This window comes from Eleutherodactylus coqui, chromosome 3, assembly GCF_035609145.1.
Source record: "Eleutherodactylus coqui strain aEleCoq1 chromosome 3, aEleCoq1.hap1, whole genome shotgun sequence".
NCBI classification, from domain to species: domain Eukaryota; kingdom Metazoa; phylum Chordata; class Amphibia; order Anura; family Eleutherodactylidae; genus Eleutherodactylus; species Eleutherodactylus coqui.
The window spans coordinates 170977655-170998274 of NC_089839.1; the positions used below are offsets into that span (position 1 = coordinate 170977655).

The 20620-nt window shown below is 39.7% G+C and overlaps 1 protein-coding gene across 1 annotated transcript in view; it reads left to right on the forward strand.

Annotated features, from left to right (window-relative positions):
- The window catches only part of CACNA2D3 (calcium voltage-gated channel auxiliary subunit alpha2delta 3), a 1017883-nt gene that overhangs the window by 575470 nt on the left and 421793 nt on the right, over window positions 1-20620 (forward strand). Inside the window, exon 14 of the mRNA XM_066596541.1 lies at window positions 5106-5239. Coding sequence (XP_066452638.1) covers window positions 5106-5239 — 134 coding nt within the window. The remainder of the gene's footprint in view (window positions 1-5105; window positions 5240-20620) is intronic.

Here is a 20620-nt window from a genome sequence, read left to right on the forward strand (position 1 = left end):
AAGCACCGAGTCATGACTGACTCCTAGGGTGACGTCACACTGTGACGCTTACTTAGCAGACTGTTTTTGCAGGGTGGCTTGCCATTGCCTTCCCCAGTCATCTTTTACCCCACAGCTGGGTACTCATTTTAACGATTTCGGAAGAATGGAAGGCTGAGTCAACCTTAAGCCGGCTACCTGAACCATGCAGGGATTTGTCTGCCAAAGGTCACCAATTAAGGGTTAGACAAAAAGAATTAATCTGTAGCCACGATACAATAAAACCCGGAAAAATGATGACTAATTAAAAATGTGTAATGGGATTAAAAATGATAGGCTATCCCCATTACACCTGCATTTCTATCCCTTTCAATAAAACAGCTCCCTAAAAATGCCTCTATAATGTTTGAAATTCCATCTCATCCTCTGTTTACACCATACTTTTCAAGAGAGGCCCAGTGACAAGAAGAGCAAGAGTAAAGGTCTGTGCACGCTGCAGCACAGGTGAAAGCAAAGTGTGGCTTAGTGACAAGAAGCCCAGTGATCGGAGCATTGTAACAGCTGGAGAGATGTTGGCCGTGCATGACCAGGTGGTCAGGCCTAATAAGCAGAGCATCAGTACATGAGAGGGAAGGGAGACTGCTTCTTTGCAGTGTCCAGTATGGCGGTGGAAATGAGTGAGTGGTTGTTGGGGTGCAGCAGACTAGACAGTAGCAGGAGATGCAGAGCAGTCTGGGATTCTAAGCCAGAAATTGTCTGGGGTACTAAAAGTGAGCCATGAGCGCCCAAGTGAATCCACTGCCTGAGGTCATCACAGCAGTTCCATTACCCTGGTATCAGGGAACAAAGGTAAAAAGGGCATGGTTCAGGGGTGTAGATAGGGGCATGGCTCATTACGATGTATGTCTTTACCTTTGTTATTCTAGTGGCTAGAACTACTAATTGTGCCTCCCCTCTCTGTGGCCCCAGTAGTAATAGTGCCAGCAATAATAACAGTGACCCCCAACAGTAATAGTGTTCCCATCAGTGGCCCTAGCATTAATATTGTTCCCTTAGGAGCCCAAGTAGAAATAATAAACTCCTTACTGTCCCCAGTGATAACAGTGGCTCCCTCAGTGGCCCCAGTATTAATAGTGTCCCCTCTTTATGCTCTTCCTGCCCTGAACCTTCGACTGGGCAGCATCCCATACTTTCAAGTATTTCACTCACTCTCTAGCTCCAACCCGGCTGCTGCTGCTGTAATAGTGGACACTCACGGCGACAGCGCTGCTTACAGGATGTGCAGAAATGCAGATGCCTGGGGGTGGGGCGTCAGAGTTCGGGGTGTCTGGTTGGACCAGAGTTAAGGAGTGAGTGAAATATTTGATAATGTGGGGTTGCTGCCCTGCCGGAGGTGCACACAGCTGACCATTGTTTCTTACTGGCCAAAGATAAATAGCAGCATCAGCCTTTGGACTTAATTACCTACAAGGCCAGTGACTTACCAGCCGGGTGGCAACCCTAGCACCATCACTTTTACCAGAGTCTGGAATATATGGAAACAGTTAAGCTCTACAGTAGCTGTACAGGCCAACATTCCCTGTTGTCATCTTTGTGAAAGCTCAGGCAAAAGCTCCACAATGAGTTTTGGTAGGATAAAATCACAGGTTGCAGCACAATTTCAGTGTTCTTCTATGGTGAAAATTGGCGCAAAGCAATCGCCAAAGTCTTGACAAATCTGTCATATACAACCTTTTTCCTTATCATCCCCTTTTTGCGGGCAGCACGCTCCCTTTAAATTCATTTCTGATGCTTTCCCTTTTAATAAATCCAGTTCAGGGCTTCATGTCCTTCCTCTACTACCTGCAGTGCAGCAGTTCTTTGAGCCTCACATCAATCATCTACATCTCACGTTCTCCATCCTCTTGTCTATAGTGAACTGAGGCATGTACTCTGTCTCAGGGAATAGCCAGAAATTAAAGCAGATCTAATCTCTAGCTCGGCCCAGCAGTTCAGGCTTTTATCCATGAGTGGGCTGGCCGAACACACAGCAGTTAAAGAGGTCGCTGGTCCTAAAATCAATTTTACTTGAGGATCATTTCTTTCTTGAGTGCGCCGCACAATGTTCGGCGGTTTGCAGAATTTCCACCTCAGTGATATGTGGACAGCTCTGTCCTTGTGCCGGGTATAGATCATTGGGGAGCCTGCGTCCTCCGTGCATATATTTCTAATGCTCAAGCTCCTAATGTGAAAATTGTAAGTCCTTCTTCTCACGTCCTCCATTACATTTGATGCAGAAGTAGGACATATCTTGTGGGAGAAAGTGTTTAATGACGCATGGCGACAGCCCATTTTAAATACATTAGAACAATCAAGCTCCAGAAATCCCAGCAGAGAAGCTTGTGAAATTGACATTACATTTTCTTTATGTGCTGTAAGCAAGTATACTTTTGAAAGTTAAATGACAGAATTAGAAGATTTTGATTAGATTAATTAAACGCGGCTCTCACACAAAGCATATGACAGACCAAATGTAATCAGCTGCTGTCGTAATCGCTTTTAACTGTAAAGCTCTTCTCTTTCGTCACTGCACAACCCCAACAAAAGGCACAAATGTCAGCTGGTATGTTGGGCTACTTCCACACTGTGCTTTTGTGATCCACTTGGTGTGTGCACTTAGAAAGCCTCTGGCACATACGTCAAACGTGTCCACAGCCCCTCTTTCACCAAACAAAGGCCCTTTTGTCTCCATTCTACTCCTATCTATGAGGGATACCGTTTTTTTCTCAATTGAATGACTCAATGGATTGTGCTATTCCATCCAGTTTTTCATGAGGTACCCATCTATGATGAACGGTTAAAGGATCTGGGAATGTTTAGCTTGCAAAAAAGAAGGCTGAGAGGAGACTTAATAGCTGTCTACAAATATCTGAAGGACTGTCACAGTGCAGAGGGATCAGCCCTATTCTCATTCATACCAAGGGCCCAAATTGCAACCCGAAACCCACAAAGTGCCAACTCGGCCACTTACATGGGATGAAATCACGCCCATCTGTTTAAGCCCTCACTCAGCATAAAAACTATCACTGGATTGCTTTGTTTCTCGTTCTGTGTTAATGGTCCTCGCTCAACATTTCACGTAGAAGGTGAAGCACTAAGCAAGAAGCCCGCAATTCAGCAGCAAAAGGGCTACTTACACGGGATAATTATAATTCAGAACTTGATCAAATTCCCGCGCTCCTACAGGAATTTGAATGATAGTTGTCCCATATAAATGTATGTAGCGACTGAACAAGAGTTGTTCAGTCATTCAATTTCTGCATGCAGAAAATTATTATGCATTATTCAATGTAAACAGCACTTCTGAAAATAAATTAAGGTGGACGGGGGGGATTGCTTCCCGGCTGTCCCACCTCCATGCAGACAGCGCTTTCAGTGATGCTAGTGAAACTCGCTCTTATGTAACAGGACAAGAGTGAGCATCTCTGGGATAGGCTGTCAGGCATTATTTGCCCAACAGCTTATCCTGTCTCAATGGGGCAGAACTCTGCCTGTGTAAATGCTCTGCACGAGGGCTAACAACCTTAGCAGTGACATCAGCGCTCATGCATCGACTGCCCACAAAGAGGGCTCAGAGTGCCTCCTCTGGCATGCGTGGCATAGATTCACCACCATGGACTAGAAGCAATAGGATGAAACTGAAAGGGAGGAGACACAGATTAGATATTAGAAAAAACTTTCTGACAGTGAGGGTGATGAATGAATGGAACAGGTTGCCACAGGAAGTGGTGAGTTCTGGACAGACATCTGTCTGGGATGATTTAGTGAATCCTGCACTGAGCAGGGGGTTGGACCCGATGACCATGGAGGTCCCTTCCAACTCTACCATTCTATGATTCTATGAAATGGTTGCTAATCAGGGTTGCCAACTTGAATTTTTCATTTTCCTGGACAACTTATCCAAAAATACAGACATTCAACTTGGCACATTGGAAAACGATACCGAATGGTAAAGATTATAAGTAACAAATATCCATAAGTCAGATATTGATGTGTACTAATTACCAGCATTTACTGTGAACTGTAAAATAGTGATAATTAGTCTAAATATATTGCCCAAGTACCACCAGCCTAAAAAAAAATTTATGACGCATCTAATATTTTTCACGGACACTATAAAAAAATCACCTCTTTTTACAGACTGTCCAGTTGTCAACCCTGATGCTGATATGGCATACGGATGACATGATGCATTAAGCAGATGTCGTTTAATAGACACATTTTTTAACGAGATACCATTATATCTCAGAAGCGACTGATGCAGCTGTTAGGCTTTGTTCACACAGGGAAATCCACATAAGAAGAATCCAAAGCAGACCCGCCTCATAATGCACAGCAAAGAACTGCGGCTGAGCCACGGTTTTATGCCACAGACATCCACGTGCAATTGGCCTTTTTTAATATGCTAAAAATTTTAATGAAAATACATAAATGTGTTTCCAAACACTTGCTGATGTCCCATCCCGCTGGCCATGTGATAGTGGTGTGTATTGCCTCTAAACCTGTCAGCTATTGCATTCAATGATTCTTCCTGTGGGATCCATTAGCAGACATTTTTTATACAACTATACGATAAGTTGCTTATTTTTATTAATAATTTCCTCATTAATCCACAATTATGTATTTAGATATAACTGGTTCTTGATAAACACTTTTAAGCCTTGCAAAAGTTTTAAGATTTTTTTTTCCACTTTGATGATCTATTTTTGTAAGAATGTTCCCCTGAGGGTAGATAGAGCAAGTTTTTTCGGGTCCTCTAGCAATCAGCTGGGATCTGTTCAATTTCCCTGCAGCACCACCACAGGGGAATTTAAGCATTACACAGTGCCCATTGAAAACAATAAGTTGACTGCATAATGCACAGAACTGTTTGGTCCTCCAGGTCAAGAGATGCTTTTTGTAGCCATTTCTTTTTGGCTAATAGTAGGGGTTCCTGAACAGGGCACTTTGCTCTATGAACTCAGCATAAAGAGTATTTGAGAATAGTTTTTCTAAACCAGAAAAAATAACCCTTTTCAATTATTTTTAGTGTGTACTTGATGTTGGTTTACTGCTTTATGACAAAAAATGTTGTGTTTTCACTGCAGGCTTTTTCACTCAAATATCCACACTAGCTGATGTACAAGAGAATGTCATGGCATATTTACATGTTTTGAGTAGACCTAAAGTTATTGACCAGGAGCACGATATTGTGTGGACAGAAGCATATGTAGATAGCACGGTAAGTATAAGTAGTATTTTCTACACAGGTCTATGTAAAATATCGACCTGTTGCATGTATTATTGACATCCAGCGGTTATACATCATTGATCAAAGCCTCACCACCAAAAGGAATTTAAAACTTTACTTTGTCTACACATTTGTTTACATCTTTTATTTAATGATGGATAATTATTTATTTTAGTTAGTATTTTAGCCTACTAATAAACATATGTGTATATGTGTATATATATATATATATATATATATATATATATATATATATATATATATACATATATCATATGTTTATCAGTGAACTAAATGACCAAATACAGAAATGTAAAATAAAAAATAATCAGCCATCCATTCAAAAAATGTGTGTATATATATATATATATATATATATATAGTCATTCCTCTACTTTCGTCGCCTACGTCTTTCGCCAGTTTCTTTCATTGCTTGCTTCTAGTTTCGCCGCCCGCCCACATGACCTCGTTGCTGATGTCACAGCCATTCATAGATTGCTCCAATCACAGCCATTCATAGATGAATGGCTGTGATTGGAGCATCTAGCACTGGCTGTGATTGGCTGAGCGGGATGTCACTCAGACTAATCAAAGCAATCTCTTGCTAGAGGCAGGGGATTTCAGTCACTAGCAAGATGCTTGACAAGCCTGCACGGGGCTCTGAAGAGTGGCCGCGGGACACCGACGGCACCTGCTAGGTGAGTATATTGATTTTTTTTGTCTCTCAGGCAGTGTAGCTAGGGCGTTTAGCACTGCCAAAAATGTAATACCAAGTTGTGCCCATTCATTTCAATGGGCAATGCAGAGCCGAAAACGCTTTTGTGAACAGCCCCATTGAAATAAATGGGAGCGTTGTATAGCGTTTAGCGCAGCGCTGAAAAGGCAGCACTAAATGCTGTACAAAAATGTGGTTTGGTGAGTTTTTTGGAATGTCTGGAACAAATTAATTGGATTTACATTGATTCCTATGAAAATAATTACCTCTACTTTCATTGGTTTCAAGTTTAGCCGATTGCTTTCGAACGGATTACCCACGAAACTACATGTTTGACAGTATATGTTTATTACTAAACTAAAAGACTAAAATAATGTAAAAGAAAAAGTAATAATCCATCCATTTAATAAAAAATGTAGAAAATGTGTAGACAAAGTAAAAGAAAAATAATCAAAAATTCAGTTTGGTGTTGAGGTTTTGATCAATGATTTGTAACCGCCGGATGGCAATAATACACGTAACAGGTCAATACATATATGTTTATTAATAAACTGAAAGACTGTATAATAAACTAAAAGACTAAATAAAATAATGTTAGAATTATTTTGCCTGCGAAACAGAAATCACCTTAAGGCCTCGTTCAGACGAGCGTATATTTTGCGCACAAATAGCCGCGCAAAAAGAACGTGTCTATTAGAACTAATGGTTTTCTATAGAAGTGTTCACATGAACGATTTTTAGATGCGCACAATATTCGCACCTGCAAAAGATAGGACATGCGTGGCTACAATGCCCGCATCTGAGGTGCGTGCTGTGAAAAAAGATAGGACCTGCATTTTGCGCAAGAGTTCCCATTGACTCTTATGGGAGCTGGATTAACACGCAGCACGCACCATGGATCATGTGAACTAGCAAATTATGCGCAAATGTAGTTCGCGCCTTTAGCTTTGTTCACGTGATTTTTCCACACGCGAGCGGTGATCTTTTTGCGCGGCTATTAGTGCACACAAAGAACGCTCGTCTGAACGAGGCCTGATCCTGTATTATTCAGAAGTATCCCATGAACATGTAAGAACATCTGCTTTGAGTTCACGTCATTTGATTCCAGATTTGATTCCAGTTCTTACATTGATAGAAGTTTTCTAAAGGTGTTAATGTGTTTATAACATTTGGATGGCTGGTATATTGATTCACTTGTTATTATGTTCACCAGTTTTTATCTTCACGGCTGTTGTTAATTTTAAGCTTGGCAGAAAATAAAATGTAAAAAATTATTAGACTTAAAAAAAAAACATATTTACAAATGCTGAATTTGTTTACATGATTGGCGGCTCATTATGAATTTCAGTTTACATTGTATTCCCTAAAGCTGGCACAATTTTTTAATTCGGAGTCTGCGATAAAATTTTGCACGTACGCAGCATGTGCATATACCCTTAGCTCTACACTGGAAGTCAGGACACTCATGGAAGTACTACTGTCATGGAAAAAAGTTGAAGTCAATTGCTTCTTTATGTTATATGCTACATCTACTCATATACTATAGACGTTTCTGACGCGTCAAGAAAGTCATGAAAAATAAAAGGTGTTAAATCGGCTTTACATTATGCGAATCCAGTGGCGGTTCTGTCCTGGTTTCCATTCTACATGCAGAAAGCTGCATGGGGACGGAGACCAGAAAAAGCTTGGACGGCACCATAGGGGTGAATATGTGAGATGGAGATCCCTTTGGTCTCCGCCTCACATACTTTCCATCTCTGACAGTTTTTTACACTGAATACAAAGGCATCATGGTCGAATGAGGATGGAAACCAAGATGGGACCATCGCTGGATCCACCTGGATATACTGAAAACGAGCCTTAGTTGCATGGGTTCATAAGCGTAATGATGCCCCATGCAGTTTATTGCCATTGGGGTTCTGATAGTGTCATAGATGTGATGACAATATAAAGGGCTGTTTACGTAACATTGCTTGTTGTGTTGAATTTTAGTAGAAGTTTGATGACTAAAACATTTAATGTTGAATTCGCTAAATATTTTTTCATAAGACACAAAACTTTATTTTAATACAGTTTTTCTTTTCTTTCTTTTTTTTCTATTTTAACTATTTGCAATTAAGTGCATCATTTGCACTAAAATAAAGTTCCCATTTTCAGTACAATCTCTTTGATGTGGCACATACAGTTTTGGATCATTGGGGAAGTGCTGTGTGTTGGGCTGGTGGCTTTTCATTACACTTTTTTATTTTGTTGTTATTATTTTCGTACAGTGGTGCCTGAGGTTAAGAGTTTAATCCATTCCAGATGGAGCTCTTAACCCAAAACACTTGTAAGTCAAATCAATTTTCCCCATTGAAATGAATGGAAAAGCCATTTATCCGTTCTGGATCGCGAAGCTCTCCCACTGATTTCAATGGGGATGGAGTTGCCCCATTGAAAGCAATAGGACGTCGGCACCCCCGCAGTAATTTTTGGAGAAGGGCTTTAAATATAAGCCCTTCCCTGAAAATCCTCCCTAGCTGTAGTAAAAAAATAAAAAAATATACATACTCACCTGTCTGTCAGGGCTCAGGTGCGTCTAGCCACCGCTTGTTCTCTATGCATTGCTCTGAAGCTTTTCAGCAGGTGGGGATTAAAAAAGCAGGGAGAACAAGCGTCGTCTAAACACGCCTGAGCCCCGGCAGCGGCGGACAGGTGAGTATATATTTTTTACTACAGCTAGGGATGATTTTCAGGAAAGGGCTTATATTAAAAGCCCTTCCCCGCAAATCACTGCAGGGGTACCGGCAGGCCATTGCTTTCAATGGGGCCACCAGCAGCAATGGCGGCCCCAATGAGAGCAAGGCTTGTAACCAAAGTTTTTGCTCTTAAATCAGAGCAAAAATTCGGGAGAGAGCCTGCTCGCAAGTCAAAAAGCTTGTAAGCTGAGGCACTCTTAACCCAAGGTATCACTGTATACCTTTTTAATATGTATTGTATCCTTAATAAGGGTGATAATAGAAAATGTTAATTTTATAATATTGTCTAATTCATGTTCCTTCCATAGCAGCCCAGCTACAGGGGGAAATAAACCCTCAGTCATTAGAGCTGATCTAGGCTTGGTAAGGCCCAGCAGAAGGTATTGCAATGAGAATTGTGTGTTTAGTCATCTGGAAGGCAATGGTGGTAAGAAACCATTTCTGTGTCATGCTCCTGTGGTTGCACATTTATTGTACAACTACAATCTCTAAAGCAGCATTTAATAACTGTCCGGTGTAGAACTGCAGTACATGCGGGAAGTCTATGGACCACTTGACGATGTTGAACGGTCCACAAGTGGTTTAACAACAACTATCAATAGTCAATCAAACTGTAACAAGATAAACTAAGGGCTCATGCACATGGTCGTATTATGGCTCTGTACAATTTACGAGTTGTAGTGAGACATAATATGGCTCCCCTAGAAATCTCTGGCATCCCACCGTCTCTTCGTATAACTCAAGAGGAATTTCTCTCAGAATCAAAATAAATCAAAAATTTTAAAAAATCTGCAATGTTCCAGAGGATGCCATATAAATGGGTTTTCCTTTTTTTCAATGCCTATAATGTAACTCCATGGTACATAATTTGTGGGGACTCCATGTTTTGTCATACAGGCTCTGTGTCCATGGCCTAAAACTACGTGATTCGAATTACTAAAAGTTAGCATGAATGATCTGGGTGTAGCTATATGCAGTGCACAGGTAGCAGTTGCACGCTGCTACTATAGTGTGTGGTCTACCGGGACAATATCAGCTATATACTTTTAGCCAATGTGGAACAGAGGGAGGGGCTACATATAGCGACTACTATAGCATGTTATCTACTACCGTAATTTATACAGTTATTTATCTATACAGTGATCTGTCCCCCTAAGACTCTGGAATAGATCTCTCACTCTTTCAGCCAATCAGGAGAGAGTTACTACATATGAGGACCCAATGTATGCTAGACACTGGCTTGAACCCTTCACACCCCATTGAAGGTGAATGGAGCAGTACTGCGCTGTCTTTAACAGCTGACAGCTGTCCACAACAGCCGCTATCAGTGTGAACGCTGATCACAGCTTTTAACTCTTTAACTGCTACTGTCAATTCTGACAGTGGGATTTAAAAGTCCCAGTCGGTATTTCAGAGTTCCCAAATGGGCCCCCTGCGATGAGATGGTGAGGTGATGTTCTGTTGCCATGGCAGCCTGTGGCCTTATGAAGGCCTCCAGGGTAGCTATGGATGATTGCCTATCTCAGATTGGCTGTCAGAACTTTGTAAAATTAGCTATAAAATAAGCACAAGTCCCTTATGAGGACTAAAAAAAATGTAAAAATGAGTTTTAAAAAGTTTTATTAATCATTGGAAAAAATGAATAAGATGTATTCCAAGATTTAAAAAAAAAAAACAATTTCGTATATTTAAAAATATAAAATCAAAACGAAAAAAAAACAACATATTTCGTATCGCTGTGTTCGTAAATGTCTGATCTTTCAAAGTTGCACATTAATTATGCCACATAGTGAACGTCATCAGAAAAAAAATACACACATAAGTTCTGCTACTACAAAAGTGACATTTTTGGAAAGGTTTTTCCAATTTTAACATGGCTGTTGGGGGATTAATGAACCATAGACTATGGATACTGTGTTAGACCATACACTGTAGCAGTAGCAGTTGCACCCTGGTCTTGAATCCTGGGGATGTCCAAAGACCAGTCTGCCACACAAGAAGACACTAGTATTATAAAAGGCACATAGGAGGACCTGTTACTGGGGCTGGAGCTTAAAGGGGTTGTCTGAATTGTATTTTCTCTTTAAAATCCCATTCCCCCTGCATTAACATAACACATAAGTATATACTCACCTTTCCTCACTCCCTACTGTGTCCTACATTTACAGGCTTCCCCAGCCTGTTTACGGGATGTCACAAGTGCTGCAGCCAATGACAGAGCTCAGCAATAGATTGTTAAGCTCTGTTATTGGCTGCAGCACCTGTGACATCCCAGAAACTGGGCGGGACTGCAGTGTAAACGTGGAGTCAGGCGGGAGACCCGAATTGACGCTGCAGGACACAAATGGGAGCAGGGAAAGCTGAGTATATGTCTGTTTTTTTTAATGGGAAATGGGGTTTTAAAGAGAATATACAACTTGAACAACTGCTTTAAAGTAACCTGTCAGTTAATGATCTCAGTTAATGAGTTTAATAATTAACTCTTTGGCCACTTAAGCACTTTCTACTTAAAAACAGACAAAATTCAAAGCCTCGGTCAGACATTCCCACCACCCACTGCAGAATTTATGTGCTTACTATTTCAGCGTTTGAAGTAAAATATAGGGCTAAAGAGGAGGTCGAGTCTTTTATCCTGAGTTGTTCTTGGAAATCTTTTTTAATACACAGCCTGTTAGGTCTCTTCTCCAGCTAAGTCTATCGCTCATGCTGTCCGCACTTCTCTAAATGTCTCCAACATATTGTAGAGGGTTCATCCTTTCTGTAACTGTAGCAATTTTATTTCATTGTTGCCAAATGGCAATTTTACATATTTTAGAGTAATCATCTTGGAAAGAAAATGTTTTTGTGATTCTTTCATCACTTTTGATGATGCATTACTGCGATTTGAAGAAGCAATATATCAACTGAGGCCATCAAAGAGTAATACATTACTGGCTGTGGTAGGCGTAGTTACCATTCTTCAGTGTCACCTCTTGTGGAACGATCTGTTTACATTCAGATCTATCTATCTATCTATCTATCTATCTATCTATCTATCTCATATCTATCTATCTATAGATATCTCATATCTATCTATCTATCTATCTATCTATCTATCTATCTATCTATCTCATATCTATCTATCTCATATCTATCTATCTATAGATATCTCATATCTATCTATCTATCTATAGATATCTCATATCTATCTATCTCATATCTATCTATCTATAGATATCTCATATCTATCTCATATCTATCTATCTATAGATATCTCATATCTATCTATCTATCTATCTATCTATCTATCTATCTATCTATCTATCTATCTATCTATCTATCTATCTATCTATCTATCTCTCATGCAGGGGTAGTAGTCGCACACAGACCCTAATACTTGATGGTGTCCAAAGAGTCCATTGCCATGTAAGATATGAATATTATAAACGGCACATAGCAAGTGGCGTCCCTTTATAGATTCTACATTAGGGCCCACATGATTAGGGCATGTTCACACTGCAAAATCATTGTTGGAAATCTACAACACGGACCTGCCATGTAAATAAATTATTTAAAAATCTAAAGGTATTCTGTATCCTATGGATAGGGGATAACTTTATGTTTGGTGGAGTCTCACTGTGGAGAATGGCGGTCCCATGTTCCCCTCTTCTTGTTACTGTAGGGTTGCTTCTCCCATCAGCAGTGACATCACACTGAATGGGGCTGACAGAAATTGCCGAGGCGTTGTACTCCACTATCTCTAATAGTCCTGTTGAAAGTGAATGGAGCAACATCGTGCATGTGCAACCATCATTCCATTCAATCTCCTCATCATTGCGGGCAGTGCTTTAAGCACACTAGGAGGAGGAGGGACGACACAGACCCCTTTCTCATATCAGTGGGGGCCTCAATGCTATCTATCTATCTATCTATCTATCTATCTATCTATCTACTTATAATATTTATTTATCAACAGTATTTATCTATCTATAGTTTCTGCTTATAATATCTATCTACTTATTGTATCTATCTATCAACAGTATCTATCTATAGTATCTACTTATAGTATCTATCTATCTATCTATCTATCTATCCCTACCTACCTTTACCAAGCATGATGTACCCTAATAAAAATTCTAATGATACTATGTCACTATGATAAGTATGTTTCTACCCACAAGAGGTAACATTCCAGCTATTGAAGCATAAGACATAAGCATAAGAGTGGGGCCAAAGCACATTAGAGGACACAATTGTTATAAATGGCGCTTAGTAGGTGGGGTGTCCCCATTACAGACTTTGCATTGCAGCCCTGGAGCTACAAGTTACATCTTTGTGCAGCTAATAGTCTTCGGAAGGTCTATAAACTGTAGTCAGCAGAAAATGACCTATTGTATAAATCAGGTTTTTATGTTTAACATATTTTTTTAGAAATTTTGGTGATTTGTGAGTTTTTTAAACTTTCGATGTTGCAATGTTTTCACACTGACTACTAAGCCTAATAATAGTCTGACAATCCTTGTTTTGTAGAGAAGACTATTCAGCAGTCATCTCATTATCATCACAGGCTAGATTACAATGAAGGGTAGCATCTATACATAAATAACACAAAATCCACCATTCACAATAGCTGATGGTCACAGCTTACCTCATCTTCCTCCCTACACAATTACCTCTGCATGGGCCACAAAGCATGCCTAGGACACACTCCCATAGAAGTCCATGAGTCAGTTCCTGTCCATTGTGTGAATGGCCCACGAGGCTGCTCTAAAGCTTATCTATAAAAGTTGCTGTAAAGCATATCTCTGTAGCAAATAAAAATGGCCACCGCCATAGTCACATCATGTATGTAGACAAAAATTCTATAGTCATATCTGGCCCTTATTAGTTTATATATATATATATATATATATATATATATATATATATATATATATATACATATTACATTTCCTTTAAATATAATGCAACAATTCTAAACAAGACTTATGAAAATATAGACAAAGCAGAACTATTATCTAAAAAATCAAAACTGTCGGAGGAATTATGTCTGGATGCTGAGACATGAAAAATCTGTTCTACCCTATTTTACAGCCTATAATTTCATATAATTTATATAAAAGGGGTTATCCCACAATTAAATGGGCTTTACCAGAATTAATATTTATCACCTGTCCATAGGCTGGTGGAGGTCTTACCGTTGGGACCCATCTGATCACGAGACCAGGGGTCCCATGTCCTACTTTTTTCATCACTGCCGAAGAATGTGATCTTCCACTCCAATCAGCTTTATGTAAGACCCATAGATAGTCACACGCTTGGACTTGGACTATTTTAAGAAGTCTATAGAGTGTAATGCAGCAGCAGCAGCACACTTGCTTGACGGCCTCTCCATTAAAGTTTCTCCTCATTGTGGGGGAGAGGGGGTGTAGTATGGAGGACATGGGACCCTTTATCATGATTGGTATGAAGCGTAATAGATGTTGATTCTGGGAATACCTTTTAATTTCGAACCATTATAATTACATTATCTGTAGGAGCTCACTGTTAATAGCCATGAAAACCTATGGGGAAATTTCTAATGGTACTATCGGTGCAATCAGTAGGACCTATTGGTGTCTATGTGGTAGTAACCGGTATTCTGCTTATCTCTGAAAAGCTTTTGCAGTGATGATCAAATTTAATGAAATGTTGGAGATTGATCAACTTGTCCTAAGTGCCTTTTTCATTGCCCAACAATTGGGCATGAACGTTTGCCCAGACCTTTGTTTCTGCAATCATCTAGCAGTGCAAAAGTGTAAATGATCAGCCAGAGAGCAAAGAATCCTAAAAGTGCTTGCTAGTTGGCTGCCCATCTCCCAGTGTAAACATGGTAATGTGCAACCCTGTATGTTGTAACGCACTAATGATCAATCATCTCCATACAGCAGATAATCTGCCCATGTAGACAAGACGAATATGTGCCGATCGACATGCTCACTGTCAGTCAGCACCCATCAGCACAAGCAAATTAAAAGGACAAGCAACTTGGATTGTCTTGTAGTGTTGATTCTCTCTTAGATCTCTTGTGTCTCCTGAGTGTTTGTTTTCCTGACCTCCTATGGCAGGGAGAGAAGGAGTTAAAGATCCTTTCTTTTCATACCTCATTAGCTCTTTTTATTAGGTTGTATAAGAAAAATGTCCAAGAATTTTTGTAGATGCTTTGTTTTAAATCATTCCTTGGCAAAATATGATACTGATTATGTTGTCCCTATAGGCAATGCTGATAATTGCTAGCATAGGTCTTTTGGAACATATTCCCTGCACCTCTTCTAAATATCCCTTCAGTTAACAGATAGAACTGTCTGTCTTTACAGTTGGACATCTGATTTGTTTGTCTTCACAGCACACTGAGTACATTGCTCTGATAAAGGCTAAAAAACCCATTGTGAAAACTGACTTTTATTCTTTACCAAACAAATAGCCTTAAAGTGTAATAATAGATGTCATGGCAATGAATGTGCATCCACTGTCCCTCAGAAATTAGTTGACTTGGGGCTAGATTCGAGGGTAGTACCTGGAGTTTCCTGGTTTTTACCCTTTTATCCCATCAACCAGAATCTGGTCTTTTTGAAAGTCTTATAGAAAAATTTGCAGGTTACATTTTTCCCTCTGGAAATCTTCTGATAGGGAAGACTTCCTCCACCAATAGAGGAGGCATCAACCTCAAGATGAAAAGGTTCAGTTACCTCTGGCCAGCGGAGAACTGAAGCTATGGCTTGTGTTAGTTCAAGAAGGCCTTTTCTGCCTCCATAGCCCACTGTCTGGGATTCGCAGCCTGTCTGGCTAGTGTGAAGATTGGTGCTGTAAGAGTAGAAAAAGTGGAAAATGCTGAGTACCCTTTAGATTCTGCAGTTTAGACCAGTCAAGAACCGCAGCCATTTTTTTCAGGATGCATCTGGAGACCAGCATCCGAGATGATATATCGTAAGAAGGACAGACTAGTCTGTTCAAAGATGCACTTCTCTAGTTTGGTGAACAATCCATTATCACAGAAACATTGAGGAAATATTTTCACTCGCTTGTGATGTGTGGTCAAGTCAAGAGAAAATATCAAAATGTCATTCAGGTATACAGAAGAATATATAATTTACAAATTCTTAAAAAACCGCTTCTGTGTTACAGAGTGTGAACGGCATCACCAGATACTCATAGTGGCTATCAAGAGTGTTGAATGCAGTCTTCCATTTATCATGCTCACAAATGCCAATTAGTTTGTACACTCTTTTAAAGTCAAAATTCCTGAGACTTTTGGCTCCACTGATTCTCTCGAATAATTCCAAGATTAAGGGTTGAGGGTATTTAATCTATCTTTCCTTTTTTACAAAGAAGAGCCCTGCTCCAGCAGGTGATGATGATGTCCATATAAATTCTTGTTGCATGTTTTCTTCAATGTAGGCTCACATTGCTTCCATCTCTGCAAGAGACTAGAAGTAGACTCAACCCTAGTAGGAGTTTTCCCAGGTCACATGGTCTGTGAGGAAGCGGTGTCTCAATTTCACTCCAGCTAAAGACGTTAGCATAAAGTACTGTGTGAAAGTGGTATGGTCTTCCGTGGAGCTCTGATCTCAATATCATCGAGTCAGTCTGGCATTGCATGAAAAGACAGAAGGAGTTGAGCAAGCCTGCATTCACAGAAGATCTGCAGTTAGTTCTCCAGGATGTTTGAAAAAAAAATGCCCTTCTGGGTTCCTTCAAAAACTGTGTACTAGTGTACCTAGAAGAATTGATGCTGTTTTGAAGGCAAAGGGGGATCACACAAAATATTGATTTGATTTACATTTCCCTTTTGTTCATTCACTTTGCATTTTGTTATTTGACCAAAAACTGTTAAAACTTCTATTTTCAAAGGCATTCTTAATTTTCAGTATACAAATTGGGCCAAACAATTAATTCTTGAGGTGGCAGGATCTTTTGTATTGATGAAACTGAAGTCAGACAATTGGTATAACAGTCCATATCCCAATGAGTGATTCAACCTGTGTCCCAGTCGATTACTGAAGAAAATTAGAGAAGCCATGGAAGACCATAAAGCAATGAGTTGAGAGACCTAGAAGGACATAAAAAAAATCTTCTCCACATGCAGACATCCCAACTGCATGGTCCAAAGTACCATGATGTATTGGACTACATCTGAAAGGGGTTTAACGTTGACAGAGGTGATAATCAGAGCTTGCTTAAATGGAACTGTAGGAATATTGTGCTAGGGTACCAGGGCCTGGAGAATGAAGTTTCCTGCAGAATCTAAGTCCAGATATGTCTGATCTGAGGACTGGGTGTCACCACTGGAAATGGTGACTGAAATTCCTTAATGCCTTGAACACCCTCTCCAATTGACCCTGGGCATTGGCATTTCCCTATTTCGTAGGGCAGGCATGAGCATAATGCTCCAAGGACCACAATACAGATACAGGTTCTCGGAGCATCTCCTCTGTCATTACGTTGGAGACAGTTATGTCTCTGGTGACACAGGAGCTTAAGAATGAAGGGATCCCTGAAACTTAATGCTTGATACTACAGGGACCCATAGAACAATACACTAGAAATAGTCTCAGTTAAGAGGCAGTTGACACAGTTGGTTAGGTTTGGCCATGAATGATGGCAGGAGCAGGTAGGGACCCCATTAGTCATGACCAGTGAATCATGACAATAGAAGACTAGGAAAACAAGGTCTGTGGGTTAGCTTTCTTTTTCCTACAGAAACATCATCACTGTTCTTTGTGGGTTGTATCTTGTATTACAGCTCATCCCTACTCACTTAAAAAATGGCACAACAGTGTCTATATCCAGTGCTGTGTAAGGGTTTTAGGCAGGTATGGGAAACATAAATGGAAGGCGTCTGATTGGCTCCAAATTTATTCTGCAGCAAGACAACAACCCCAAACATCCAGCCAATGTCATTAAGAACTACTACTTCAGCGTAAAGAAGAACAAGGAGTCCTGGAAGTGATGATTTGGCCCCCACAGAGCCCTGATCTCAACATCATCCTGATTGTCTGGGATTACATTAAGAGACAGAAGGATTTGAGCACATCTACAGCCACAGAAGATCTGTAGTTAGTTTCCCAAGATGTTTGAAAAAAACGCCCTGTCGAGTTCCTTCAAAAACTGTGTGCAAGTGTACCTAAAAGAATCAATACAGTTTTGAAGACAAATGGTGGTTACACCAAATATTGATATGATTTAGATTTCTCTTTTGTTCATTTACTTTGCATTTTGTTATTTGACAAACAAACTACAAACTCTTCTATTTTTGAAAACATCCTTACTTTGCAGTACTTTTTCCATACTTGCCTAAAACTTTTACAAAGTACTGTATTTTTTTTGAAAGCTTGATCATGTGTTAATGGGATCATACATATTGTCCTGAGTATTTGACAGCAAGAACAGCTTAATCTGCAGCATTCTTCTCCCTGGCAAAAATATCAGAACCCCAAACAGACATACTCCCACATGGTGTAGGTTTGCTGTCAAAATCCATGCAGATTTCCTGCAGTAAATCCTGATAGTTGTCTGGCCTGCTGATAGTTGTCACGTTTTGACCCATGTGACAACTATAACATGTTTCTGGGGGATTTAGTTACTCTGCCTATTTTTGAATCTCTCACTTGTGGCTAGCGGGAGTAAATTATTGTATTATTACTGGAGGTGCCGACTATTGTAAATTAGAGGTACATTGAAATGTGTTATTGCATAGTTTTCTATGCTCATAGATTTGCTTGTTGAAGTACATTTAGTTTTTTTTCTATTTTTTCACTGATACAATATTTGATCTTCCCTGTCTTTCCTATATAATGATTTATATAAATTACAAATAAGAAAAAGTAATACGACTTTCTGTACAGTATTTCAAAGATAGACAGGGAGAACCTCATCTCTGTAGATTCTGGTTTCATGTTTTACTTTTTTCATTAAGAATTTTTAAATTAAATTATTTAGTCCGCTCTCAATACTTGTTAAAGGGGTAGTTCAAGATTAGGAAAACATGGCTACTTTTTTTTCCAGAAACAGCAGCGTACCTGTCCATGAGTTGATATTGCTGCTAAGTTCTATTAAAGGGAATGTCGCTGAACTGCAATACCAGGCATAATCTGTGGACAGGTGTGGTACTGTTTTTGGAAGAAATTAATCGTGTTTTCTAATTCTGTATAATCCCTTTAAAGGGCCACTTTGGTGAAAACACATTTTTATATGGTTGCACCCCTCATCTGATTGCCTGTCACACTCCGGAGGTTCCCACGATATGCTGCATTTACTTCCATGCAGTGAAGCCGTCTGTATGATGCATATCAGCCATCATTATGATTGCGAGATTCTTGCTATCACTTTCACATCAATCCCATAATGCTCAGCCCAGCACTAGCTAGAGCTAGTACCATTTATGCCTGCTGAGTAGACCTTCTTGTAAATAAGTTATAAACCATAAGTATAGAGTCAGGAGGATAAGCTGTGATCCTCTCTATTGTAACTGTATGACAAGAGCTGTGTAATCAATATCAGTAACTTTGATAAGAGTATATGTGTCCCCCTCTGAGCAGTTTCTGTGATAGGGTCCATGTAATACCATCACACAGACTGAGAAACTGACTAGAAACTGAACACATAACCCCAAGTAGATCTGAGCTAATCAGAATTGAGATCACATGACCACCTGAGAAGAAAGAAAGGAATACCTAACCAAGATAACACTAGCTCGCTTATATATACTGGGGGATAGCTACATAATGAATTTTAAAAAGTTCACCAGAGTGACCCTTCAATATCTATATTTCAAGGAAATTCACTTTACCTCTACATGCAACTTTCACTTCACGGGTGATGATCCGCCTGCAGATTATGCTGTGTGAAGCTTTCCATAGTGTTGCTTTGGAAAGCGCAGTGCCGGTGTCTTTAGCAACAGTTTTTTCCTTTTCATAATTAATATATTTACTATTATTGGTATTAATAACATTAGTAATTATTTTAATAAGATCACCACAGTAAAACATATTGGGACAGATTTACTAATATTGTCTAATAAAGATGTAGCAGCGTTTAAGCAGACTGTGATAACTTTCTGCGACAAGTTATCTCATCTTAACCCCATTTTTCAAATCTGACTTGGGTTACTTTATCTGCTAATAACGTTGGAATCGTTTTACTTATTCTAGTGACTCTGAGAATGTTTTTTCATGTCACATTGTTTAGTCCAAAACTTTTCATTTTCACGAGAGGCAATAGGAGAAAAAGCATTCACAATTTGCTCCCCATTTACTCCGGAGTATGGAAATGCCCCACTTATGGACAAAACCTGCTGTTTGCACACATAGAAGTACTTATTAGGGAAGGAGTGTTATTTGGCTTTTGGAGCGAAGATTTTGATGGAATAAGTTTCAGGTGCAATGCTGGATTTGCAGAGTCCCCTAAAGTATTCTGAAGTATTTTGGAAACTAGACCCCCTCAAATAATTTATGGAAGGGTGTAGCGTGTGTTTTGACCCCACAGGTGTTTGGTAGTATAGTAGTTGTTAACATTGAAACCAAAAAAATTTTTTTTTTTTTTTTCAAAAACATAGTTTTATTTCCACATTTATAATTTTCATAAGGGACCAACTTAGAAAAAGCACCACAAAATGTGATAGTCAATATGTCCTGAGTATGGAAGTATGTGTGAACATAAATGGGTTCCTATTAGAGATGAGCGAACACCAAAATGTTCGGGTGCTCGTTATTCGGAACGAACTTCCCGCGATGCTCGAGGGTTCGTTTCGAACAACGAACCCCATTGAAGTCAATGGGCGACCAGAGCATTTTTGTATTTCGCCGATGCTCGCTAAGGTTTTCATGTGTGAAAATCTGGGCAATTCAAGAAAGTGATGGGAATGACACAGAAACGGATAGGGCAGGCGAGGGGCTACATGTT